Here is a 27,905-nt window from a genome sequence, read left to right on the forward strand (position 1 = left end):
AATGTCGCCTGCGCGATGCTCCCCAAGCAGCTGGAGCATCGCAGGGTGGTGGTACATGTGTGCACAGTGCACGTGCACATGGGTGGACACCTGGCCCACCACAGCGTACTGGTTGTGACGGGATCCGAAACCCACCACTGACTGTGGGGAGACCACCCACTCGCTCTGACTCCAAACATCCTATGTAGCCTCATTTTCGACGCCGTGTGCATGTGAGCATACCGCATGTGCGAAGCAAAGTGCAGCGTTGGAAGACATATGCATGCGTGGAAGGCAACACACGATGCGAGCGGGCTCACAGTTGCAAACCGGTGGTAAACCTAACTGATTCCCACCACTGTCTCAACATGTTTTTTTTTATATCGTGGCGTCCAAATTGAATGCAACATTTCAAGCACGCATAACAACACAGAAGAGGCAGATGTCTGCAGGAGAGGCGTGCATATATAATCAGACCATGCTGAACATTTCTGGACTTATTTTTAAACTACTGATGCAAAGTTTCCTGCGCTGGTGTTTGAACAGATGGCTGGACTTTCATTAGGCTGTTTGCATGACAAGCCGATCGCAAAAATGGGAGAGGGGGAAAATAACTGAATTTATAACTTATAACTACAATGTCACTTAGGTGACCACATAATTATTGCAAGGAAACTAGGATGAACTTGGTTTCTGGCCTAGACCTGAACTATGGTGAGGCTCTGAAAAAGGACACTGTTTACCTTAGGTGAGGTTTATAAAAGCACCGAGAAGCTTAACTAAGAGTCAAAGTCTGAATAAGTACTGAGTGTGCCTATGTATAGTAAGGAGGTATTTCACAATGGAGAGAAAAAAACACCCAGATCAAATGTAAACTGGGTGAGTGAAGCAACGAAGAATATTCCTAATCAGAGGTAAGGAAACTGAGCTTAGATGATGTCAGATTCAACCCTGTCATCTGCTAATTCTCCGTGCTGGCTGGGACCAGTGCCTGAAGTAGACACAAATTCTTGCCCTTCTTCCAGTGGTGGGTTCCGTATCCTGTTGCAACTGGTACGGTGGCAACGGGGCCCGGCGTCCACCACATGAACGCATGCGGTGTGCGCACACGTCCGCACGCGCATATGGGTCCTTACCTCTTATGATGCCTCCGCGAGCCTCCGCGACACTCCAGCTGCTTGGCGGAGCGTCACGCAGGCGCCGTGCGCTCCATGCATGGAAGCACTGAAGAGCCCAAATACAAGTAAGGTGCTCCGGCGGGCGGGTGGGCCCTCCGGAGCACCGTACTGGAAAGGTAGCCAGTGCTCCGGGCAGGCACCAGTACGGCTGTACTGGGGCGTACCGCCTGCAACCCACCACTGCCTTCTTCCTTGCAATTTTATGTTATTTCTGTAAAAATTAATCAGTGGAACAACTTGCCTCCAGAAGTTGTGAATGCCCAACACTGGAAGTCTTTAAGAAGATGTTGGATAGCCATTTGTCTGGAACGGTATAGGGGTTCCTGCCTAGGCAGGGGGTTGGACTAGAAGACCTCCAAGGTCCCTTCCAACTCTATTATTCTATTCTATCCACAACATAGAACAGGGGACTCCAAATCTGGCCACTCTAAGACTTGTGGACTTCAACTCTCAGGCCACAAGTCTTAAAAGTTGTCAAGGCAGGACCCATCTGCTCCGGCTGGCTGAGGAATTGTGGGAGGGTCGTGCTCACATTGCGAACCTGTAGGGAAAGTAAGTGAATCCCACCACGGCTCCAAGAGCCGAGGTGGCGCAGTGGTTAGGGTGCAGTACTGCAGGCCACTTCAGCTGACTGCGATCTGCAGTTCAGCGGTTCAAATCTACCGGCTCAAGGTCGACTCAGCTTTCCATCCTTCCGAGGTGGGTGAAATGAGGACCCAGACTGTGGGGGCAAGTTGCTGACTCAATTTGCTAAAAAAATCTGTAACCGCTTAGAGAGGGCTGAAAGCCCTATGAAGCGGTATATAAGTCTAATTAATAATAAATAAATAAAATAATAAATCTCTGTCGTATTGTGGTGACCAGAACTGGATACAGTATTCCAAATGTGATCTCAGCATTGCAAGAGGTGCTATGCCTTTACGAGATTTTGAAAATATCCGTGTTAATGTAACCTAGGACTGCAGAGTTGTGTCACACCAGTTGTGAGTTTTGCAACAGCAAAGTAAAGAGCTGTGCGCCGTTACCTCACTGACACTACAATGATTGCCAATGGCTCCTCAAAGGCAGTTTGTGCTGCTGTTTTGCTTCCCTGAATGGCAACTCGTGTGATATTGCAACCTCACAGGAGGGTGTCGTGGCCCGCCAGTAGCTAGTGGAGCTGGCAGCAGAGTCAGACAATGAGGAGGTTGGGGAGGAACATGGGCCAGTCCTGGAGTCTGGGGGAAGCTCTGACGAGGACTCTGTGTCGGAGGCGAGAGGGGAGCAAGACAGCAGTGAGGCAGAGGAACAGCTGGAGCCTATTCCCAGGCTTGCGCAGAGCTGCCAGAAGAAAAGAACAGCAAAGAAATCGGGTCGACTTGAGAATAAAGCCACAGATGGACAGTGAATGGCCCCTCCCAAATAAAAGAGGAGCGAAAGGGGAGTGGGCTTTTGCAGGAAACAATTCGTTCGTTCTTTGTTTCAGGAGTGTGAAGATCTGTCCGAATCTCAAGAGACTCTGTGCCCAGCCTTTCCTTGCACAGCACCTCATTGGAAAAATTTACATGGCAGCTTTCTAAGCTAGATAAGGTCTGCGGTCATAAATTCACCTTTGAAAGACTGTTTGCCAAAGCCTTGGCTGAATGTGAATGAGGAATTCACATGAGTTTAATAAAAGGGGTTTTGTCGGGACCAGGAATCTGCTTCGTGCGTTTTGGGGAAGCCTCGGTCAGAACGTTATCAGAACAGAATGGAATGACAACCCAGAGTATCTGCCTCTTCACCGCACAGGGCACTCTGCTAAACTGGATCACTGCACCTGCTGGAATCTGGCCACTGATCAGGTCCTGCCTTTCAGAGCCGATGCATTTGAGCCAACTGGAATCCTGAAATAATAAAAGTGCATACTGGCACAGGGTGGATTCTCTCAGGATCTTTGGGATATTTCCTGGTCATAGAGATGTTGACAGCCTTGGGCTTTTTTTTTTTCCTAAGCCAAAGGACGATTACAAAACTATGTCAACTTTTATTATTAACAAGAATTGGAGGCTTAAAATACATTCTACTCGGCGAGATGCAATCTGGATACCTCTTTTTAAGGGGTTGAAAACCGTGCCCGTGTATTCATTTGGAGAGCTTCTTCTCTTTCTCCTTGGCTTGCTCTATTTTCTTTTCCTGACATCTGATCATAGTGGACATTGCTAGAAAGAAGGGACAGGGTGGTTTACACCACATGGTCTGGAAGACAAATGGCATCTCTTTTGCGTCGCGGGTTCTGTAAAAATGGCTCCTGGGGTGGTTAAGGAACCAGGTTACAAACCAGGAGTGTGTGTGTTCTAGTCCCGCCTCAGCATGAAAGCCAAATGAGTGACTTTGGGCCAATCAATAGGAGACTGGGATTCTAGTCCCGCCTCAGGCATGAAAGCCAATTGAGTGACTTTGGGCCAATTTCCAGGAGACTGTGAGTTCTAGTCCCGCCTCAGGCATGAAAGCCAATTGAGGACTTTGGGCCAATTACCAGGAGATGTGAGTTCTAGTCCTGCCTTAGGCATGAAAGCCGGCTGGGTGACCTTTGGGCCAGTCTCTTTCTCTTAGCCCTACTCATTTCACAATTGTTGTTACAAAATAGGTGGAAAAAGAAGTATTAGGTGTGTTCACCACCTTGAGTTATTTGTAAAAATAATAAAAGGGGGGGGGATACATATAGATAAATAAAGTAAAAGGTGAGACCCCTCTGCGGATCTCCTCTCATCCAGAGCATCCTTCTTCCAGATGTAAGAACTAACTTTCCTCCCTTTAACATTCAGAAAGCTTTTAAAAACGTGCTTTTTTTTTCAGGAAGCAGCAGGGGACTCGAGCAATAAGGGGGTTACAGACACCTGAGCACACCTGGCACCATGCTTTAAATTTGTAACACCAGAACTGTTGATTGAATTTTGCCAGGTGATACGCTGACGTTTTGATAGCTGTGTCGTGCATTTGCACGATGAGCTTGTAAGATGCTTTAAATCAGGGATGTCAAACTCAAGGCCCTGGGGGAGGATCTGGCCACGGGCCGCTTAGAATTGGCCCACGGGGCTGCCCTGGAAGTGACAAAGGACCGGCCCGCAATGTAACACAGTTGTTAAGTGAATCTGGCTCTCCATTGATCGTGTTTGTCAGAAGGTCGCAAAAGGGGATCACAGATCCTGGGACATTGCAACCGTCATAAATATGAATCCGTTGCCAAGCATCCGAATTTTGATCCTGTGACTATGGGAATGCTGCAATCATCTAAGTGTGAAAAACGGACTTAAGTCACTGTTCTCAGTGCTGTTGTAAATCCAACGGACACTAAACTAATGGTTATAAGTCGAGGACTACCTGCAGGGGTGGGTTCCTACCAGTTCTAACCTCTTCTATAGAGGTTCCACAAATCAAGTGTACCATTTTGAACCGGTTCCAGCTCCCTCCCCCAGCCCGTCCGCACGTCATCAAGATGAAGAGCGAGAGGAGGAATTCTGGGAGTTGAAATCCACAAGTCTTAAAGCTGTCAACTTTGAACACCCCTGGGGTTTTTTTCTAAAGGGTTAGGGTGCAAGGGTCTTGTAACTTGACAGCTTTAATACTTGCACACTTCAATGCCAGGGTTTCTGAGCAACATTTGGTTGCTAAGCAAGAGCGTTGTGAAGTGAGTTTCACCACATTTTTACAAGTTGGCCACACCCACCCAGTCGCATGACCAGCAAGCCACTCCCACAAAGCAGGCCACACCTACAGAAGAGGTTCTAAAAATTTGAAACCCACCACTGACTACCTGTATTAATTAGGGCCAGCCTTCCGCACGGGGTAATTGTGTCTAGTGAAAGCTGCTGCAGAAGGAATTCTCCAGAAAATGGCGCAATTTCCATTTATCTTTTCTCACGAAGCCAATCAAGACGTTTCTAAACTCCTCAAGGCGATTTCCAGCATCACAATCAAAAGGACCTCACAACATCGTAAATGTGCAAGGACAAAGCCCAAAACGCCCTACCTTGGTTTTTCAACTGCATGGTTTCCACGAGGTTTTGTAGTTCTCCATCTTATTCTGTAATTTCCTGCAAGCGTTTTCACTGGATTCCCCCGTTTGAATCGCTAGGGATTAAAATAGCCAGTCATGTAAACTATCGCAGATAAATATATAAAAGTACATGCATTCAATTTTTTTACTACCGGTCTGTGGGCGTGGTTTGGTGGGCGTGGTGTGGCTTGGTGGGCATGGCTTGGTGGGCGTGGCTTGGTGGGTGTGGCAGGGGAAGGATACTGCAAAATCTCCATTTCCACCCCACTCTGGGGCCAGCCAGAAGTGGTATTTGCTGGTTCACGAATTACTCAAAATTTCCGCTACCGGTTCTCCAGAACCTGTCCGAACCTGCTGGATTTCACCCCTGATCCGGAGGCAGGACTGCCAGCGATAAAGGAAAAGGCACCAGTCAGCTCATACAGTTCAGTGTATTATGAGAAAACATGTTATCAACACTGCTCAATGGCAGTTGGGTTGATCTACACAGGGGTGTCAAACCAGGGATGGTATTCAGCCAGTTCGGACCGGTTCAGGCAAACCGAAACGGTGACCTGCGGGTGGGCCCATCCACCCGCCACGGCACTATGTTGTCCTATTTAGCCACGTTTTCTAAGTCGCCCGTGTGCGTGCAAGCCGTGCGCACGAGCAAAGCGCATGAGGGAAGGCTGCCCGCACGCTCACAGTTCCGGTGTGTGGCGAATCGGTGGTAAAATTATGCGAAACTCACCTCTGTGTCAAACTGGGTGTCTTCGAGGCTGGATCAGCATTGAAGTTCTCCATGGGCCACCAGGGTGTGTGTGGAGGGGGGCAGCAGAGAGACGGGATGGACCGTTTGCAGCCCCCTGCAGCCCATTTTCGACCTCTACAGCTTCCTGCAGCACCCTGCTGGCCAAAATACGATGCAGGGGGGACTGTGCAAGACCCTCCCGTGGTCCATTTTGGGCCAGCAGAGTGCTGCAGAGAGATGTGGAGGTCAAAATGGGCTGCGGGGGGCTACAAAAGGTCCCCCCGTGCCCTGCTTTGGCCACAGAAGCACCAGGGGCCGGTCCTTTGATATTTCCAGACTGGCCCTGTGGCCCAGATCTAAGCACCGCGGGCAGGATCAGTTTGACATCTCTGACCTACAACATTACATTATCATTTACAAAGTCGCGATTGCTTCAGAGCCAAACTAGATTGACGGGACTGGCAGAGCTGCTCGGCAGAGCCAAGGTGGCGCAGTGGTTAGGGTGCAGTACTGCAGGCCACTTCAGCTGACTGCAGTTTCTGCAGTTCGGCGGTTCTAATCTCACCGGCTCAAGGTTGACTCAGCCTTCCATCCTTCCGAGGTGGGTGAAATGAGGACCGGACTGTGGGGCGATATGCTGACTCTGTAAACCGCTTAGAAGGGCTGAAAGCCCTATGAAGCGGTATATAAGTCTAACTGCTATGCTATTGCTCACGAAAACAAAGTTCATGGATTCCGAATCCATAATCCCCAATTTATGACCGCAATAACAATCAGAATTGCTACTGCTAAACAAGGCGGTTGTTAAGCGACCACACCTAATTTTACTCCCCCCCCTTTTTTTTGCCAAAGTTGTTGGGAACTGTCGTTCACAGTTAAGCGAGTAAGTGTCAAGCGAATCACTGCAGGCGTTAAGTGGATCACACAGTCCTTAACGAATCCGGCTTCCTCCATCGACTTTGCTTGTCGAAAGCCGGCTGGGAAAGCTGCAAACGGAGATCGTGGGACTCCGGGGTGCCGCAACCATCATAGATAGCGGCTGGGTTTTGACCGTGGGAATGCTTACCATGGTTGTAAGCACGAAGACCAGTCCTAAATCATTTTTTTCCCCAGGACTGCCATTGTAATTTGAAAGGTCTCTAAACGGGTGGGTTGTAAACCGAGGACTATCTAAATGCATGGCTCCTTCCATGAAAAAGAAGTGTGACGTTTCCACTGCCCCTTTAAGGACTGAGCCCGCTTCATGTGATCCGCTAAGGGAGAAGAAGGCAAGGTAAAAACAGCGATGTTTGTCTCTGTCCATCTGTCCGTCATTGTGGGGGTTTCATCCCTGGAGGTTTTTAAGAAGAGACTGGACAGCCGCTATGTCTGAAATGGTACAGGGTCCCCTACTTGAGCAGCGGGCTGGACTAGAAGACCTCCAAGGTCCCTTCGAGCTCTGTTTTGATTCTTTTTATGCAGATCAAGCTTGGCTGCTTGAAGATGGGTGGACTTCAACTCCCAGAATTCTGGGAGTTGAAGTCCACCCATCTTCAAGCGCAGAGGTTGAGAAAAACAGTGGTGTAGACAGAATGTGTATCACCGGTGTAGCCAAAGCTCCCCTTATCATGTGTACTCAATTTGCATTGCTTCTTCTTTTAACCAAAGAACATAGGCAAAACAACTAGGGCTACATGAAGGTACACGAAATATTTTCAGTTTGAACCCGGATGGAACACGGGACGGCCGCAAAGGATCAGATCTGCATGAAAGGGGAGGGAGCCAATGGACATGTTAAAATTTCCCAGGACCAAATCCCTTTCATGAAATGAATCAATTGCATGACAAAACAATTAGACAGTCTCTCCCCTCCTGCCTCCGTTTTTGCAAAAAATGCCCCATTCTTCGCCGGTTTTTCGCAAAAATGAGAGCATTTTTTCCTTTCCCCCAGCCCTGCTGAAGCCTGCAGAGTGCTTCTGGAGGCTGGGGGAAGGCAAAAACGCATCCGTTTTTTGCGAAAAACGGCCCATCTCTGAGACCTCTCTGGGACTGGCATGTGCACACCATTAAAAAAAGGGGGGAAATTTACATTTTTTTCAATGAAGATTGTTCTGCGCATGTGCAGAACAGAAAATAAAGATGGCGGCATCCGGGATAGAACGGGTACGGTGTCTGGCCGGGTTACTAACATTCCCCCCCCCCCATTTGACTTTGTGGCTATAGTGATCACCCTCTTTTAACAATCCCATAATCCCCTTAGAGCCGAGGTGGCGCAGTGGTCAAATGCAGCACGGCAGGCTACTTCAGCTGAACTGCAGAACTGCAGTCAGCTGATCAAATCTCACTGGCTCAGGGTTGACTCAGCCTTCCATCCTTCCGAGGTGGGTAAAATGAGGACCCGGATTGTTGTTGGGGGCGATATGCTGACTCTGTAAACCGCTTAGAGAGGCTAAAGCCCTATGAAGCGGTATATAAGTCTAACTGCTATTGCTATTGCTATTACGGCAGTGGTTCTCAGCCTGTGGGTCAGGATCCCTTTGGGGGTCGAACGACCCTTTCAGAGGGGTCGCCTAAGACCATAGGAAAACACCTATTTTTCAAAAAAATACAGAAAACATAAATAATTTTATGGTCACCACAACATGAGGAACTGTATTAAAGGGTCACGGGCATTAGGAAGGTTGAGACCAGTGGTGGGATTTATTTTTTTTACTACCGGTTCTGTGGGCGTGGCTTGGTGGGCGTGGCAGGGGAAGGATACTGCAAAATCTCCATTCCCTCCCCACTCCAGTGGAAAATCCCCATTTCCTCCCTATCAGCTGGGACTCGGGAGGCAGAGAATAGATGGGGCGGGCCAGCCAGAGGTGGTATTTATCGCTTCTCTAAACTACTCAAAATTTCTGCTACCGGTTCTCCAGAACTGGTCAGAACCTGCTGAATCCCACCTCTGGTTGAGACCCACTGCCTTACAGGGTGGAGTTTGGGCAACTGAGTGGAGCTGAGCGTTTACTGGCCGGATGCCCATTCTGTCGCCAGTGCGGAGTTTCATTTAGCAGATATATTCTCAGGATGCCCAGAGAGAGAAATATCTGCCTCTCCCTAGGAGCAAACTCACAGGTTCCTAATTGTGATGCAAGAGCTCTGACTGCATCACATAAAAGTGACTGTAGTCCTGTTTCTGAAATCTGTCTCTGTCATTAAATGAAAAAGGATTTATTCCATCAACGTCAGGATCTGTTTAACTGAAGATCAGAACCTGATGATCCCGGATCCATCAAAGGGCCTACGTCAAGAGGAGAAATTTCTCGAGCGAAATGAATGTTAGAAGTGGAGTTTAGCTGGCATCCCCTGGATGGTTTCCCCTCCCTTTCAGCTGTTATCCTAATCCCTAATCTTTAGGAACAGAATAAAGATATCTGGTTAACTTTCAGGGATAATTGAGCCCAAATCCCTGAAATGTTTTATTTGTGGAGGAAAATAAAATAAAAAGACGATCACATTAACCATAAAATATCCCTCATTGGAGAAGAGGGATTGAATTTCAGAATGAGTTTACACTTCGCGTCAAGGCAAAATGCAGATTACGAGTCCAGGTGGTCCTCAGTTTACGGCCACAGTTGAGCCCCAAATCTCTGTTGGGAAGAGAAACATTTGTTCAGTGAGTTTTTTTGCCCCATTTTACAACTTCTCCCCATGGTTGTTAAGGAACACTGCAGCTGAGAAGTTAATTCACCCAGTTGCTAAGTGAATCTGGCTTCCCATTGATTTTGCTTGTGAGACGGTCACAAAAGTGGATGACGTGACGCAGGGACACAGGAAAAGGCCATAGATGTGAACCAGTTGCCAAGCATGGAATTTGATCACATGACCCTGGGGAGCGGCAACGGTTAACTGTGAAAAACGGCCGTGAGTCAACTCAGGGCTGCTCTAACTTTAGTCGGCACATGAACTTGTTGTAAATCGAGGACTACCTGATCAAAATTCAGATGCTTGGCAGCTGCTCTGTTTATGACGGTGCAGTGCCCCAGGGTCACAAGATCCCTTTTGCGGGGAAGCCACTTAACAACCCTGTTACTCACTTAACAGTTGCAGTGATTCACTTAACAACAAAGGATCTAAAATGGGGCAAAACTCACTTAACAGCTGTCTCACTGAGCAACAGAAATTGTGGGTCACAACTGTAGTCAAGAGGTGGGTTGCTCCCGGTTCGGCCCAGTTCATTTGAACCGGTAGTGGAATTCAGGCTTGGATGGCAGAACCGGCTGTGACCCAGGCCTGACACGCCTCGGAATTGGTTCCCTTGCTGCCGCTTGGGCGCCGCCATTTTGAATTTTAGTGACCGTGCGTACGCAGTTAACTGTAAATTGTTCTGTGCATGCGGCAGGGTTCCACCACAAAAACCACGTTCGACTAAAGCGCGCTCGACGAAACCGCGTAGCTGACGTCATCAACAGCGACAACAGCGCGGAGACAGAAGCACGCTGTAAACGCTAAACCTAAAATTAACCCCTAAACCTAAACCTAACCCCCTAAACCTAATCCTAAACCTAACCCTAAACCTAACCCTAAACCTAACCCTTAACCTAACCCTAACCCTAATCCTAACCCTTAACCTAACCCTAAACCTAACCCTAACCCTTAACCTAACCCTAACCCTAACCCTTAACCTAACCCTAAACCTAAACCTAAACCTAACCCTAAACCTAACCCTAACCCTAACCCTAAACCTAACCCTAACCCTAACCCTAACCTAACCCTAAACCTAACCCTAAACCTAACCCTAAACCTAACTCTAAACTAACCCTTACCTTAAGTTGAATCGGCTTGCTTTCAAAGCGCTATTTAAAGCGCCCTTTTTCTCCGTGCTGGCTGTTGTCGCCCTGTTGATGACATCAGCGACGGTTTAATCGGGCGCGGCTTAGTTGAGCACGGTTTTGTCATGCCACGTGCGCACAGAACAATTTACAGGAACAGTGCACATCTGGCACATATAGCACATGTTGCACGCAGGTTTTGTGAACTGGCAGAAAGCCACCCTAACTGTAGTTGTAAGTCCAGAACTAGGTATATTTGTTTGACTTGTTGTGTCGTGCCAACCTGGAGTATACAATATTTATTTTCTCATTATTTCTGGGCATCGGGAAAGGGAACGCATGCCAATTTTTCAGTACTGAACAGCTTTATCAGTCACCAGCAATGCAGTGGGAAGTTGGGTGAAAAAAAATAGGAATATACTTACAAGCAGGTGCTGAAAGAAACACCTGTTTGGAAAGAAGAGAAAAACACCATGTCATGTTTCCATTGACAGGAAAAAACCCTTATCCACAGCACAAAAACTCCCTCTATGAATTATTACGCATGGTGGAATTCATTTTTTTTTTACTATCGGTTCTGTGAGCATGGCTTGGGGGTGTGGCTTGGTGGGCGTGGCAGGGGAAGGATACTGCAAAATCCCATTCCTCCCAATCAGTTGGGACTCGGGAAGCAGAGAAGAGATGGGGTGGGGCCAGCCAGAGGTGGTTTATCGGTTCTCCGAAATACTCAAAATTTCCGCTACTGGTTCTCCAGAACCTGCTGAATACCACCTCTGGTATAAACCCAGGGGTGAAATTCAGCAGGTTCTGACAGGTTCTGGAGAACCAGTAGTGGAAATTTTGAGTAGTTCGGAGAATTGGCAAATACCATCTCTGGCTGGCCCCAGACTAGGGTGGAAATGAAGATTTACAGTATCCTTCCCCTGGAGTGGAGAAGGAATGGAGGTTTTGCAGAATCCTTCCCCTGGAGGGAGAAGGATGGAGATTTTGCAGTATCTTTCCCTGCTGTGCCACCAAGCCACACCCATAGAACCAGTAGTAAAAGAAAATTGAATTTCATCACTGTGTAAACCAGTCTTTTAAAAAAATTGGCAGCTTTTAAATTTGTGGACTTCAACTCCCTGAATTTCTTATCCACCCGAAACAACAATCAAATCAAACCACTTGATGGGCTCTATATCACTCTGGCCTCCCCAGGCCTGTTGAACAAAACCATAGAGTCTTTTGAAAGAGCATCACAGCATGGGCCAATCTTATTTCCGCAGGGTAGATATTCTACAAGGAGGGAGCCACCACAGAGAAGTCCCTTCTTCTTAGTCCCACTTGATCAGGGGTCCCCAACATGTGGGCTGTGGCCTAATTGCCACCGGGCCATGTCAAGGGTCGGGCCCACATGCCCATACGAGTATTGTCGGGGGCGCTCACGGTCTTACTCAGGAAGAACTGAATTGTGTCCATAAAGACTCTTTGTGATTACTTTGCACGCTTACTTCGACTGGTGGTCGTAGTTGTGACTTCTGGGGGGAGCTGTTTTCTTCAGACTGGACCGTCGTTCGAAGCAAGGGGCAGGAGCCGCCTTAAGGTCATCCAAAGGAGCCGTTAGCAAGGAGTGCACAGGAGACCTATCTTTGTATCGGTCCTCAAAAGAGGGTTTCTTAGAGGAGGGTATAGCGAGCGGAGAGTTGGGACACTACAGGAAGCAAAGACAATGGGCGTTAAAAGCAACCGGGAGGGAAGCAACTTAGAACTGGGGAGAAATTTCCTGACAGTGAGAACAATTCATCAGTGGAACAGAAATTGCCTCCAGAACTTGTGAATGTTCCAACACTGGAAGTCTTTAAGAAGATGTTGGATGTAGAATAGATGTTATTCTATTCTATTCTATTCTATTCTATTCTATTCTATTCTAATTTTGTCTGAAGTGGTATAGGGTTTCCTGCCTAGGCAGGGCGTTGGACTAGAAGACCTCCAAGGTCCCTTCCAATTCTGTTATTCTATTCTATTCTATTCTTCTATTAACTTTGTCTGAAGTTGTGTAGGGTTTCCTGCCTAGGCAGAGGGTTGGACTAAAAGACCTCTAAGGTCCCTTCTAATTCTGTTATTCTATTCTATTCTATTCTATTCTATTCTATTCTATTCTAATCATTTGTCTGAAGTGGTGTAGGGTTTCCTGTCTGAGCCGGGGGTTGGACTAGAAGACCTCCAAGGTACCTTCCAAGTCTGCTATTCTATTCTATTCTATTCTATTCTAACTGTCTGAAGTGGTGTAGGGTTTCCTGCCTGAGCCGGGGGTTGGACTAAGACCTCCAAGGTTCCTTCCAATTCTGTTATTCTTTCCATTCTATTCCATTCTATTCCATTCTATTCCATTCTATTCCATATCATTCCATTCCATTCCATTCTATTCTATTCTATTATTCTATTCTATTCTATTCTATTCTAACCACTTGACTGAAGTGGTGTAGGGTTTCCTGCCTGAGCCGGGGATTGGACTAGAAGACCTCCAAGGTCCCTTCCAACTCTGTTATTCTATTCTATTCTATTCTATTCTAAAAGGGGGCGTTTCAAGAGACCCCCAAGGTGGTGTTTTTTTTGCCATTTTTTTCTTTTACAAATGTAAACCACCACTTCCCATGCTGATATTGTACTTCCGTAAGACAATGCCTGCGGAGATTCGCAGTCATCCATCTCATGGTTATCCCAAAGGTGCTTTTCAGGAGACGACTAGACTTTCTTTGAAGACGTCTCGCTTCTCCTCCAGGAAGTTTCTTCAGCGAGGTGGCGCAGTGGCTAGAGTGCAGCACTGCAGGCTACTTGCAGCTGACTGCAGTTCTGCAGTTTGGCTGTTCAAATCTCACCGGCTCAAGGTTGACTCAGCCTTCCATCCCTCCGAGGTAGGGAAAAATGAGGACCCGGATTGTTGGGGGCAATAGGTTGACTCTGTAAACCGCTTAGAGAGGGCTGAAAGCCCTATGAAGCGGTATATAAGTCTAACTGCCATTGCTATTGCTAGCTCTGACTGGATGGTGGGGAAAGATGGATTTATACTCCTTGCAGACAGCTGGTTTGCATCCTTTTAGAGGGTCGTTGAGGCCACTTGGAGGTTTATCTCTGTCCTCAGGGTCACCTGAGTGGTGCTCTTAGCACTGAGTAGTGCTACTCAGGTGACCCTGAGGACACAGAGAAACCTCCAAGGGCTTCAGCTACCCTCTAAAAGGATGCAACCTCCAAGTTCCCACCTGCGATTTCCACCAGTTTGGGTGAACTGGTCCGAACTGGCTGAATACCATCTCTGGTTTCCTCGTTTAATGTCCAAGGGGAAGCTCACCACTGGATGTAAAAGGGAAAGCCGATTCTTGACCTTCAAGATCTGCAGTATGTAAGGTTAAGGCATCCCTGTGAATAAAACAAAAAATAAAGCCACGTTGTCTCTCTGTTACTCAAGAGCCACCTAAAGATGAGGAATACAGCCTGCCATTATCAACAAAAGAAATAATTGCAGGCAGTCCTCAACTTACAACCATATGAAGTTACAACGGCACTGGGGAAAAAAAGTAGCTTGTGACCATTTTCACACTTACGACCGCCGCAGAATCCCGAAGAACCCCTGGTCAAAAGCCAGATGCTTGGCGGCTGCCTCATATGACCGTTGTAGGGTCCCCGGGGTCATCTGGCCCCCTTTGGAGACCTTCAGACAAGGAAAGTTAAGGAGGAAGCCGGATTCGCTTAACCACCGTGTTGTTAATTTAACAACTGAAGTGATTCACTTAACAACGGTGGCAGGAAAGGTTGTAAAAGGGGGACAAACTAACTTAACTGTCCTGCTTAGCGACATTAATTTTGGGCCCAAGGCATGCATCCATCCATCCATCCATCCATCCATCCATCCATCCATCCATCCATATATCTGTCTGTCTGTCTGTCTGTCTGTCTGTCTGTCTGTCTTTCTCTCTCTCTCTCTCTCTCTCTCTCTCCTCTCTCTCTCTCTCTCTCTCTCTCTCTCTATCTATCTATCTATCTATCTCATTATCTATCTATCTATCTATTGCATTTGTGCTGATAAATAAATAAAGGGAGACTAGTATAGATCTATTTCAAGCTATTTAGCTCTCATCAGCTAGCCACAACCTTACTGGGATTTGAACCTGTGCTATATTACATATTAATACAGTATTACACAGAATCTGTGTTGTATTACATATTAGGCAGTTGTGTTAGCCACTGAACCACAGGCTCTCCTCCTTATCAGCTAAGCCAGGGAAATAGGTATGTATTGTGTCACAACCCCTGGTATGCCCAAATATGGGAGGAAGCATACTGCTTCCTTTCTCTGTCTATCGGCTCCCAGGAGACCATCCAGACAGAAAGCCATTATTTTAATGTTGTCTTTGTTACATTTGTGTTGCTTTATGCTGATAAATTTATATCTACCATTATTATTTTTATAAATAAGGAAGAAAATATGTCTAATATTCTTCTTCCTCCTATTTTCCCTACAAAGATAACTCTCTGAAGTGAGTTGGACTAAGAGAGATGCTATCATGCTTAAGGCAGAATTAGAACTCCCAGTCTCCTAGTTTGCAGCTTGGTGCCCTAGCTTAATCATAGAGAAGCCCACTTCTGTCTCTGTTGGGAAAACAAACGAAGCGATCTTTTCTATCTGAAATATTTGAAAACTGAAGATCTTATTAAAGCAGAATGCAAGGATGTAGTTTGGTAGACAGACTTGGTTCCGTAAATGGAACAGACAATGGTTTCTCTTCTTCCTCCAGAGGTCCACACAAATGCTTAACATTTGTGGGTTATGGAGGACTGGGGTGGTTAGGAGGACTCCCTGGAAGATTTGGAAGCTGGACGTCCCATTCCACAGTGTACAAAGTTAGCAACCACCCCTCTCCTAGAAGAATGAAATAGTTTGGGAAATATTAAAAAGGCAGAATTTGATGTTTCCCCTAAAAGAGAAATATTAAGGGAGACAGAAATTCAGTCCCAGCTCCCTGCCCCCCAGGAGATATTTCGGTGCCCATTAAGAAAGATGGGCCATCCTATTCACAAAATAGGATGGGATTAAGACATGATACCATAGGATATCTAGCAGGAGACACAGAGCCGACTGCATTGCAATCTCATAAGGGCATTGCATCACCCTCCAAACTTCAACCAAACTTAGCTCAGACAAACACGACCGCATGGGAATCTGACAAAAGCCAATAGAATACATGTTCTTGCACAGGAACAGGAAGCTCAAGGGCAAAATTCTATACCCAAGAGAAGATATAAATACCCTCCCACTCTCAATCCCATGTGGTCAGCTGCCCAGAATCACATGCTTGGGTGTTCTGCTTCATCAGGAAATGCATCTATCAACTCCTAAAGTTGCCATGGTGAGGAAAGGTGGGGAGCACATTCTAGGCATACTTTCGGCTAAAGTCGGATCTCAGATTACCGCAGCAGACTTGGGAAAGGTGCACTTCATTGGAGAACGTGATTTATGACACAGATTGAGGGGAGGGAAGGAACAGGGATAAAGTTCAGCTACAATTCAAATAAGGCTAAGATGACTGCGAAAAGGCCTTGCCAAAATAAATCTTCTAATAAATGACTGGTTTTCTTTTGAAATTTGGCTCGTGACTCAATGAATCAATTAGGGCATTTTTTTGGAAACCTGACAGCACCCTCTTTCCAATCAGCCTCCAGCCTCCATTTTGTTTCCAGGGCCTTTCTCCCGACTTGGAACTGAACCAGATGGACGTTTCTCCCAACAACGAGGTAGCCATTCTACCCTTAAGGACAAGGCGATGCCTTTGCCATGTCAAAGGACCAAATCAAGCATCGCTTCTCACCTGCTGTATGCTTCTTGCCCCTGGTCACCTCTGAAGGTAAGTCTCTGACCGCAGACTCCCTGTATCGAGAGACAGAACTCTGTGAAAGCCATCAAAGAAGGTTGATTATTGATGAAATCAATGTACGATAATGACGACAAAGCAATCAAAGAAGCTTCCTTTGAAGAAAATGAGGATGTTCATTTTTTGTTAAAAAAAAAAAATCTGAACCAAGCCAAGCCAGTTTCTGAAAGAATCTTGCTTAGAATGTCCTTAACCAAGACAGTTTCCTTTCCCTAATTATTTCTTGAACCAGCGGGGACCAGATGCTAAAAGCACTGCACAACGAGATGTTGCTTCCAACCCATCAGCTAGTAATAGGGAAAAAAAGGATTTCTGAATTTTCCATTTAGAATAAAACAGTGGTGGAGAATTTTAGAATTTTTGTCTTTGCCTGGGGAATGATGCTTCTTTAAAATGCATCATTTCGGGGGAACATTTCTGGAACAAGCTTTCCTTTCATTGTGGGAGAAATTCTGCTATCTTAGAAAAAGCGTGAGATGTATTCAGTGGTGGTTTCCTACTGGTTTGGCCCAGTTCAGCCGAACCGGTAGTGGTTTGGTGGCCTGGGTCGCTGGAACCGCCAGTGACCCAAGTCTACCATGCCCATGAACCTGTTCTCCGGTTGGCGCCATCGGCATTGCCATCTTGTTTTTGGTTCTGCGCATGCGCAGAAATTTTTTATTGTACTGTGCATGCGTGCATAGTGTGCATCAAGCATGCACGCAGCGTGCCCACAACTGAACTGGCAGTAGTGGCTGCCGAAACCCACACCTGGATGTCTCTATAACGGCGACACAAGAACATTCAAAGCTCAAGGTTGAACTGTGGGGTCCCAGGTGCTCTCTGAACTTGGTGGCTTTCTTTCAGACGTTTTATTACCCAGCTAGGTAACATCATCAGGGCTAGCTGAGTTTTAGTAATGAAATGTTTGCAAGAAAACCATCATGCTCAGAGAGCACCAAGGAAACCACAGTATCCGTAACTGTAATCTTAACCTGGGACAAGGGAAGGCTAAAGAGAATGTTTCTTTTAATGTCTCCCTAACTGCATTCTGGATAGGTCACGAATGTTCACAGGTGTTTGAATACCCCATAAAAATACATTAAAAATATGCTGTTGTAAAAGGTAAAGGCAAAGATTCCCCTCGCACATATGTGCTAGTCGTTCCTGACTCTAGGGGGCGGTGCTCATGTCCGTTTGAAAGCCAAAGAGCCAGCGCTGTCCGAAGACGTCTCCGTGGTCATGTGGCCGGCATGACTCAATGCCAAAGGTGCACAGAACGCTGTTACCTTCCCACCAAAGGTGGTTCCTACTTTCTATTGTATTTTTTAACGAGCTTTCGAACTGCTAGGTTGGCAGAAGCTGGGACAAGGAACGGGCGCTCACTCCATTATGCGGCACTAGGGATTCGAACCACCGACCTTTCTGATCGACGAGCTCAGCGTCTTAGCCACTGAGCCACTGTGTCCCTTTACGCAGTGCTAGAAATAATAACAATAAAAAAAAAAACCCGCACATTTCTCCCATCGGGCTCAATTAGAATATTTGATCTTCCAGGTCAAATTTCAGAGCCTCACCTGCAGGGGTCATATGTTCTTCTGCCCATGTTTTCTCTGCTAGGAAATTCTCTGAATGGGGCAGTAAAAATGCAGACACCATGTAATACATCATATTATTTACACAGTTTTTGGGTAGTCATTAACAGTCTTATGCAAAGTGGGATTCCTGATTGGGAAAGGAAACATGGCTGAGTGGCAGCTTCATTAGAGCAAAGTGTAACAATATGTCGGTTAGCAGAAAACGAGACTGGCATAAAGCGGGTCAAGTGAAGGAAAGTGATGGGAGGACTCCCTTGGCTTTTATTTCCCTTCCACCAAACTTGTCCAATAGTGGGACAAAGCCCACCAGCCAATCACCGTATTCTTCTTTGCATGGCATAGAGATGGGCGAGGAGAGACACGTGCGTCGAACAACAGGCTTGGCCACATCTCAAATTTTCCAAGGAGATGGGGGGCAGATGGGGAGGTGATCCATGCCCACGAAGTGACAGTGTTCTTCTTTTTCTAAAGTTATTAACCAGTGGAAAAGCTTTGCCTTCAGAAAAGGTGGGCGCTCCATCACTGGAGGTTTTTTAAGAAGAGACTGGATGGTCACTTGTCTGAGATGGTACAGGTTCTCCTGCTTGAGAAGGAGGATGGACTAGAAGACCTCCAAGGTTCCTTCCAGCTCTATTCTATTCTGTTCTGTTCTGTTCTATTCTGTTCCATTCCGTTCCGTTCCGTTCCACTCCACTCCCTATTCTATTCAATTCTGTTCTATTCCATTCCACTCTCTATTCTATTCATTCTACTCCCTATTCTTCTATTCTATTCCACTCTCATTCTATTCTATTCTATTCCACTCCCTATTCTATTCTATTCTATTCCACTCCCTATTCTATTCTATTCCATTCCACTCCCTATTCTATTCTATTCTATTCACTCCCTATTCTTCTATTCCATTCCACTCCCTATTCTATTCTATTCCATTCACTCCCTATTCTATTCTATTCCATTCCACTCCCTATTCTATTCTATTCTATTCCACTCCACTCCATCTCTATTCTCTCTATTCTATTCCATTCCACTCCCTATTCTATTCTATTCTATTCCACTCCCTATTCTATTCCATTCCACTCCCTATTCTATTTATTCTATTCCACTCCACTCCACTCTCTATTCTATTCTATTCTATTCCATTCCACTCCCTATTCTATTCTATTCTATTCCACCCTATTTCTTCTATTCCATTCCACTCCCTATTCTATTCTATTCTATTCCACTCCCTATTCTATCTATTCCATTCCACCCTATTCTATTCTATTCTCCATTCCATTCCACTCCCTATTCTATTCTATTCTATTCTATTCCACTCCACTCCCTATTCTATTCTATTCATTCCATTCCATTCACCTCCCTATTCTATTCTATTCCACTCCACTCCACCTTTTCTTTGTGTCTCCCCCCCCCCCCGCTTTTCCTACACTTTTCCCTCCCTTATTTTTCCTATTATTTTCTTTTGGAATCTTGTATTTTATATTATAAAATATTGTGCTTGCTTCGGCAACACATATGTACTAAATTGGAACGATACAGAGAAGATTGGCATATTACAAATTAATAAAAAGATCCTTCCTCAATTATTGCTGCAAGAGGGGAAAAAAACTGAATAGCCAGGACCAGTAGCACCTGTAGCACGTAGACAAAAGGCAAATAATAGGTTGAATTGACTTCCCACCGCTATAAAAACAGAAACACAAAACCCCTTGTCAACAGGAGCAGAAGAACACCTGTAATATATGCACAGGTAGCCGAATTTGCCTCTTTTGTCGGTTTAGCTTGACCTTCTGGGTGGTGTCTCTGAATTCAGTGCTATGGCTTCCGGCACAGCATAATGGAAAATATAAATTCAACCTCCTATTCTATTCCAGGGGTGTCCAACCTTGGAAGCTTGTGGTCTTCATCCCCTAGAATTCCCCAGCCATCATGGGAATTCTGGGAGTTGAAGTCCACAGGTCTTAAAGTTGCCAAGGTTGAAATCCTGCCCTAGTCCGTGGTCTGCTATTACTCATCTGAGAAGTTTAAACAAACTGTTCCATGAAACCACCCTTATCGCCCGTATGATGATATGAATTTCTCCTATATTGGATCGCACTATGTCTTCACCTAGCCAGATTTCTGTTCCGCGTGGAAAGTAGATCGAGAGTTTCTCAGCACTGATGCCAAAATTCCTTCAAAGGGAGATCTTGGTTATTAAACCTTGTGTGTGCTTGTGAATATACCTCTCTCTCTCCATTCATCCATCCGTTCGTCCATCCATCCATCCACCCACCCACCCATCCAGCTAGGATGTAACACCTAGCTATCTTGATTTATCTCAAAAGGTTATGCAAGCTTGGATCTGGTTAATACAGGCAGTCCTCGACTTGCGACAACAGCAGAGCCCCGGATTTCTGTTGCTAAGTGAGTCATTTGTTAAGTGGCTTTGGGGTCATTTTATGAGGCTTTCTTTGGGCCATATTTGTTAAGTGAATCACTGCAGTTGTTAAATTAGTAACACGGTGTGTTAAGTGAATCTGATTCCCCTGTTGACTTTAGCACTAGCAATAGCACTTGGACTTATATACCGCTTCTTAGTGCTTTTACAGCCCTCTCTAAGCGGTTTACAGAGTCAGTCTCTTGCCTCCCCCAACAATCTGGGTCCTCATTTGACCCACCTCGGAAGGACGGAAGGCTGAGTCAACCTTGAGCCTGGTGAGATTTGAACTGCCAAATTGCAGGTAGTCAGCAGAAGTAGCCTGCAGTACTCCACTCTAACCACTGCGCCACCTTGGCTCTCGACTTTGCTTGTCAGATGGTCATAAAAAAATGACCATTTGGGACACTGCAACTGTCATAAATATGAGCCAGTTGCCAAGCATCTGAATTTCGATCACATGACTATAGGGATGCTGCAACGGTTATAAGTATGAAAAATTGTTATCGGTCGCTTTTTCACAGTGCCGTAACTTTCAACGGTCACTAAATGAACTGTTGTAAGCCGAGGACTACCTGTACTTGGCTGAGAGGCCCATGAACAATACCAGGGCATTGCAAAAAGTGACCCGACAAAAGGACGAACGTCAAAACCGCGCCCGACTAAACCGTGTTGCTAAAACCGCGACATTAACGCGTCGACAACAGCGCGTCAGCAGAAGGGCGATTTAAGTTAAGATAAGGGTTAGGTTTAGGGTTAGATTTAGGGTTAGGTTTAGGGTTAGGTTTAGGGTTAGGTTTAGGGTTAGATTTAGGGTTAGGTTTAGGGTTAGATTTAGGGTTAGGTTTAGGGTTAGGTTTAGCGTTAGGTTTAGGTTATGTTTAGGTTTAGGGTTAGATTTAAGGTTAGGTTTAGGGTTAGGTTTAGGGTTAGATTTAGGGTTAGGTTTAGTGTTAGGTTTAGCGTTACGTTTAGGGTTAGGTTTAGGGTTAGGTTTAGTTTTACAGCACGCTTCTGTTGCCGCGCTGTTGTCGGCGCGATTCAGCGCTCATTCGTCGGAGCGCTTTAGAACACGCGGTTTTGTCACTGCAGTTAGTCGGGCACGGTTTTGTCGTTCGCCCTTTTGTCGGTGAACCGCAAAAACATCCCAGGAGAAGACAGTGGCAAGTCATCCTTCGACTGTTGCTAAGAAGAACAACATGGGTGTGTCCAGGGAAGTAAAGACAGACGGAGCTCAGTTTGGAAAATTTAATCTCAATGGATTCACACAAACTCAGCATAGGTGAGATGTCCATTGATGTCTGTGATTATCCTTGGCAAAGGATACCCCCTTTGCCTATAGACCATTCATTTCCAAAATGAGAATCCTAAACACAGAAGTTACCAATATTTTGCGTATCCTTACAGCGTAGTGCTCAAGTCAGGGTCGCTGTCACTTTCTGTGGGGAGAATGGCAGAAGGTATTTCATCGATGGTACTTCGCAGCTCTTGAAGGAGTTGTTTTAAATCGCGCAGCGGATCCTCCTTGGCGTATTTAAGCTTGGACGGCATCTGTACGGAAAGATGGTGTGGAAAAGACTCGTGAGGATCGGTGAAACACGCAAGTACAAAGGCCCTCTTCCCTCAAGCACTAGTGTCAGGTTTCCGAAAGATGACCTAATTGATTCATGGACCCGTTTCCGGCCTCCGTAGCCCAGGGGAGGCCATTTTCACCCTCCCAGAACTCAAGGGAAGCTTCCGGAGCCTGGGGAGGGTGAAAAAACGAGCCTCCTAGAAGTTTGGATAGAGCCCGTTTCCAGGCTCCGGAGCTCCTCTGGGGCCTGGGGGAGGCCGTTTTCACCCTCCTAGAGGCTCGAGGGAAGCCACGCCACCCAGCAACTGGGCAGAGAACCGGTTGCTACATTTTTGAATCCCACCCCTGAATGTTTCATGTTCCAGAGCAGACACAGTACTTACATGAGAGATGTGGCCTGCGAACGTTTGACACGACGGTGCGCTGGATGAGTGAGGCAAGGATGAATAGCGCTGCTTCAGTGAGGCGGAACCCACAGTGTATCCTGGTCCCTGCAACTCCTTGGGAGAGGAGATGTTTATGAATAGCCATAGCAACAGCACTTAAGACTTTATTATTATTATTATTATTATTATTATTATTTTTATTATATATACAAAGAAGAAAAGAAGTAAGAAATTAAGGGAGGGAAATAGGGTGTGAGATACAAGAGGGAAGAGAAAAAGAAAAGAAAAGGGGAATTGACATCCACCTCTTCCTAGCACAGTACACGATAAACACATTCCAGCCTCAAGATTTTTACAACCCCTGGTAAGCCCCAATTATGGGAGGAAGCTAACTGCTTCCATCATCTGTCATTCGGCTCGTCACAAGAGTCCATCACGACAGAAACCCAATATTTTTTTTTATACTAGTCTCCCTTTATTTATTTATCAGCACAAAATAAAAACACAAATATATATATATATATATTATATAATATATATATAGATATATATATATATATATATATATATATTTTCTTTCAGTAAGGCCAAAGGATTTGAAAGAAGACAATAAATCTTGTGAATAAAAATGGGGACAGCTCACAAAGATTACTAGGTGCAAATAGAAATACACATTATTTCCACAGCAAAGGAAGAAAGCAGGAATGGTTAATTTGGTTGTTTTATTTAAAGAGGAAAATAGGTTCTTATTTGGGTATCCCTTCTGGAATTTGTGCTTGGGAAGAATAGCACTTAGACTTATATATCGCTTCATGGTGCTCTACAGCCCAACAATTCGGGTCCTCATTTTACTGACCTCGGAAAGATGGAAGGCTGAGTCAATCTTGAGCTGATCAGGATCGAACTCCTGGCAGTCGAAATGCAGAGTTAACCTGCAATACTGCATTCTAACCACTGCGCCATCCCTCTTACATTATAGCATAGGATAGGATAAGGTAGGGTAGATCAAACTCCTGGCAATGGGCAGAGTCAGCCTGCAATACTGCATTCTAACCACTGCGCCACCACAAAATATTGAATAAGTGCCATATTATAAAGGAGGAGAACCTTGTGGCTTAGTGGTTAACACATCTGCCTAATATGTAATGCAGCCCAGGTTCGAATTCCCAGTAAGGGTATGGCTAGCTGATGAGAGCTAAATAGCTTGAAATAGATCTATACTAGTCTCCCTTTATTTATTTATCAGCACAAATACAACATAAGTGCCATATTGCTCCTGTATTTGTGCAATATTTGTGTCGGGAGCACCAAAGCACTTCTGGATTGGAAGGAAGGATTAGCCAGTGATATATGATCCTTGCCCAGGGATGCCCAGCTGGGCGCCCTTTTCACCTCCCTGTTAAGTTGGCATTCTGAAGTGGTACCCATCGCTATTTGCACCCACTTTTGAATTGCTGGTTTGGCAGGAGCGGGAGGGAGAGTGACCGTCATAAATATGAATCAGCTGACAAGCATTCTGAAGTTTGATCACATGATCATGGGATGCTGCGGGGAGGGGGAGGGCGTAAGTGTGAAAAACGGTCATAAGTCACTTTTCCTGGTGCCGTCGTAACCCCAAAACATCGCTAAACAAATTGTTCTAAGTCAAGGACTATCTGTAAAGGTTGTGATATTTTTGAAAGCATCGGTGAAGCAGAAGACTTACTTTCACGTCTAATGTGTGCTGAAGCTTGTAGCGCATAACTTCTTGTTCCTGCCGCTGAATGATGCACTGACACTCCGCAAACTGCAGAGAGCCTGGATAAAATCGGGAGGGAGTTATTACTATTTGGGACATGAATTACGTCCAGTATTATCAGTCACATTTAAGTCGGTTTCCAGTTGTCTAGAACAGTTTTTGAGGAAACAAGGAACTCTATTTGGGAAATCCAACTATGTCTTCTGTGGTTTCTAGTTCTCTCAAACAGAAGGCAAATCCAATCCCATTTATTTACGCATCTGTACCAATTCCGCAACATTAATAGCGGTCAGTGACGTGCGGTGAGGTTTATGGCTGGTGAGGCAGTCCTCTCCCCCGACACCCCACTGTCTAAAGCGCTTTCTTTGCCCGCCTGAGCTCTGAGGCGGGCGAAAGAAAGCGCTTTAGACAGTGGAGTGTTGGGGGAGAGGAGAAAATGCCTGAGTCTCTTTCATCGGCCTCTGCTGGCGGGCTGCGCGGACACAGAGGCAGGCAAAAGAAAGTCTCCCTCCCTGCATCTTTACCCCCTTCCCTCTTCCCTCATCTCAAACACACACACACACACACAAACACACACACAAACAAAGTTGCACCAGAAGGATTGTTTGAATTCCTCCCCCCTCCGACCCACATGTACATGTACCTTTTCTTTTCCAGCTGTTTCACAGAGGATTTCAACTCTGCTCTTGCCTGCCATCATGAAAATGTAAAAATGTAAAAGGAAAAAGGCAAGAGGTGCTGAGGTCAGGCTGGGTTAGCTGCTGCCAGAGTCCTCAATGAATGACTCTGCTTAACTGTTTAAAAAGCTTCTAAAAAAGTGCCCTCTACAGGAGGAGGCAAGAAAACAAGGTGCCTCATCTACATCAAGAATTTTTTGGCTTTTAACCCTTGCTTAACTCTGCTCGAGTGATCATAAAGTCAGACTAGATGAGGCACGTGGTTCCCCTGCCTCCTCCTGTAGTGGGCATTTTTAGAGGCTTTTTTAAACAGTTAAGCACTAAGCAGAGTCATCCATGGTGACTCTGGCAGCAACTAGCTCAGCCTGACCTCAGCTCTTGCCTTTTTCCTTTTACATTTTCTTTTCTTTTCATGATGACAGTGGTGAGGCTCTGCTCCCTGGCCCCTGACTGCACATCCCTGATTAGCGGTATGTTTTAATATTAGAATATGGTGCACAAATGAGATAGTTCAATTGCCTTTTCCCTTTAATTTATAGTTCACTTTATTGTCATTGCACATTGTACAATGAAATTAAATGCCATCTTCAGTGTACATTAGAACTGTAAAAATAAAGACAAACATTTAACTATAACTTCTGTACATTAGAACATTACACATAGCTTCAGATGGTCATCCCTAGCTTGTACATGACAGTTAGAACCAGGAGTTTTCACCCGGTTTTTGGCCTTCTTCTCCACACCTCCTCGGAAGCAACAAGCAGACCAAAACCAGGCAAAAATGGTTCATTTTTTGGGCAAGAACTGGGCGTTTTCATCCAGTTTTGGGGCTCCTTTCTCTCCTCCCCCCCGAAGCAATAAGCAGACCAAAACCTGAAGGGCAGCAGCCTTTGGCAAAGGCACAAGATGGCAGTGGATGCCTGTGGCGAAGGCGAGGCAGAACTAAGGTGGCAGGCTGAACCAAAGTAGGCCTCAAGCCGGAACTAAACTGGGTTCATGATATTAAGCTTTAACTGTTCACATAGAAATTGCAAGGTTGCTTTTAGGACATAGTGCGGGTAGACACGGGTTAGAAGGAAGTCTGAACATGAAATATGCTGAAGCGAAGCATCTATTTTAGCCCATCTGCTGGCTTGGCTGTTAATCTGTGTGGTAGACACATATTGTTAGTTCCTCAAAATACGAGTATGCATGTCCGTTAGCTGACCATGTATTATGACATCCTGTAGACATACTTCTGTAACTCAAGGGCAAATCCTGAGGGGTGTTTCCAAAACTAACAGATGGCTTTAGCTGAAAGCGATAAAATATATAAGGAAGTTCCTGAATTTCACTCAATGTTCAGGCCATTTATTTGAACGTGCGCAAAAAACTTTCCTTCTCTGAAGAGCTGGCTTGTGTGTCCTGTCATTTTCTACAACAGATTTTGGTGACTCCCGCCGGGACACTGTTGCGAGTATCCAAGCAGGAAGACCGGTTCCAGAGAGTGGCTAGCCACTATTGTTTCTGCGACCCAGGGGCATACTACTATTGTTAGCCGAATGGTCCAAACTGGTAGGAACCCACCTTCCCTAGTCCTTTTTCATTAAACTAGACATACCCAGTTCCTGCAATATGTTTTAGCCTCCAGTCCCCTAATCATCTTTGCTGCTCTTCTCTGCACTCTTTCTAGAGTCTCCACATTCTTTTCTACATCGTGGCGACCAAAACTGGATGCCGTATCCAAGTGTGGCCTTACCAAGGCATTATAAAGTGGTATGAACCCTTCACGTGATCTTGATTCTATCCCTGTTTTATTAAAAAAAGAACTTCTCTCGGGGGCTGCGGTAATTTCAAATGGTCGCTAAATGGATGGTTGTAAGTTGAAGACTGTACGTCGATGGGTTAAGGAAACTTACTTTATCTAGAGCGGCTTCCATCGTCACCAGTTGTCTTTCAAACGCTTATCCTGGGACTTTAGGATTTCTAACTCTCCAGCCAATTTGTTGTTTAAAGCAGCCATGCAGCTCAGCTCTTGACTTAATCGGTTCCTATCTTCTTTCAAGTAATGTTTTCCTGTAGAGGCAAAATAGGGGGGTGGGGGGTGGGGGAGAGAGACACAAAACCAGGCTTCAAAATTTTGAACAAGGAACAGCATCTACTACACTAGAATTATGGGCGTGGGAACACGCGTGCATGACCCCCTCGAACTCTCCCCCCCCCCCGCTTTTGGCACCAATGGCAAAAAGATTAGCCATCACTGGTATAGGGGCTGTGATAAATACCTGGCAATTAACTAGCGCTCGATATGTTCTATCCTTTCAATCATACTGTAGGCAGATTTGCACCCATAACAATCTTTCAACGTTTGGCCTGAGGATTGGGACTGGGCTACTTTTATCGCAGTTGAATAATTCAGCAAGTTGGACCTTAGTTGCATTCGTCATGGCTTCCTCCAAGAACTTAATCTTGCTCTGCAAGGCATCGATCTGGCCTCGTTTGGCTGTGATTTGCTTGCATCCCCATCGCGACTTTCATGGCTGTCAAAGAGAAGACATCCAAGGCGTTAGTGGGACTTGGACCCTTCTTGGCGCGATACTTTTTCACGAAGGAAGGCGAATGTACGCGTCCCAGGATAAAGTCGCAGGATACAGTCTGGGTCGGTCACTTCATGTCTTAAGTGAGACATTGGCTAGGTAAGTTTTGCCCCATTACCATATTTTTCGGAGTATAAGGCGCACCTTTCCCCCCCTAAAAGAGGGTGAAAATTTGGGTGCGTCTTATAAAGTGAATGTAGCCCCACTAACCCACCGTCCCCCACCCTTTGGCCTCTGCCTCCCAGCAATTTACTCCTTGCAGCAAACGGGGAAAATGGGGCTTGCGGAGGCTGCAATAGGCGATAGCAATCTCTGCAGCCTGAAACAGCTGATGATTGGGAGAAAATGAAAGTGAAAC

The 27,905-nt window shown here is 45.8% G+C and overlaps 2 protein-coding genes and 1 long non-coding RNA gene across 3 annotated transcripts in view; all 3 read right to left on the reverse strand.

The window, feature by feature from the left end:
* The window catches only part of LOC116513296 (coiled-coil domain-containing protein 158-like), a 50,478-nt gene extending 44,520 nt beyond the window's left edge, over positions 1–5,958 (reverse strand). The window contains 1 exon segment of the mRNA XM_032224314.1: positions 5,906–5,958. Within this exon segment, the coding sequence (XP_032080205.1) occupies positions 5,906–5,958 (53 nt within the window).
* A 6,293-nt stretch (positions 5,959–12,251) lies between these two features.
* LOC116513418 lies at positions 12,252–16,670 on the reverse strand. The gene is made up of 3 exons (XR_004255981.1): positions 16,542–16,670; positions 14,027–14,094; positions 12,252–12,388 (listed from the first exon to the last, which is right to left on the reverse strand). It is a non-coding gene; the product is annotated as an uncharacterized LOC116513418 (long non-coding RNA).
* Positions 16,671–21,930: 5,260 nt separating this feature from the next.
* The window catches only part of LOC116513297 (coiled-coil domain-containing protein 158-like), a 33,844-nt gene continuing 27,869 nt past the window's right edge, over positions 21,931–27,905 (reverse strand). The window contains 6 exon segments of the mRNA XM_032224315.1: positions 21,931–22,148; positions 22,554–22,670; positions 24,262–24,353; positions 24,401–24,441; positions 27,282–27,467; positions 27,469–27,490. Of these exon segments, the coding sequence (XP_032080206.1) occupies positions 21,999–22,148; positions 22,554–22,670; positions 24,262–24,353; positions 24,401–24,441; positions 27,282–27,467; positions 27,469–27,490 (608 nt within the window). The 3' untranslated portion in view covers positions 21,931–21,998.

Source organism: Thamnophis elegans, chromosome 9 (assembly GCF_009769535.1).
Source record: "Thamnophis elegans isolate rThaEle1 chromosome 9, rThaEle1.pri, whole genome shotgun sequence".
Lineage (NCBI taxonomy): Eukaryota > Metazoa > Chordata > Lepidosauria > Squamata > Colubridae > Thamnophis > Thamnophis elegans.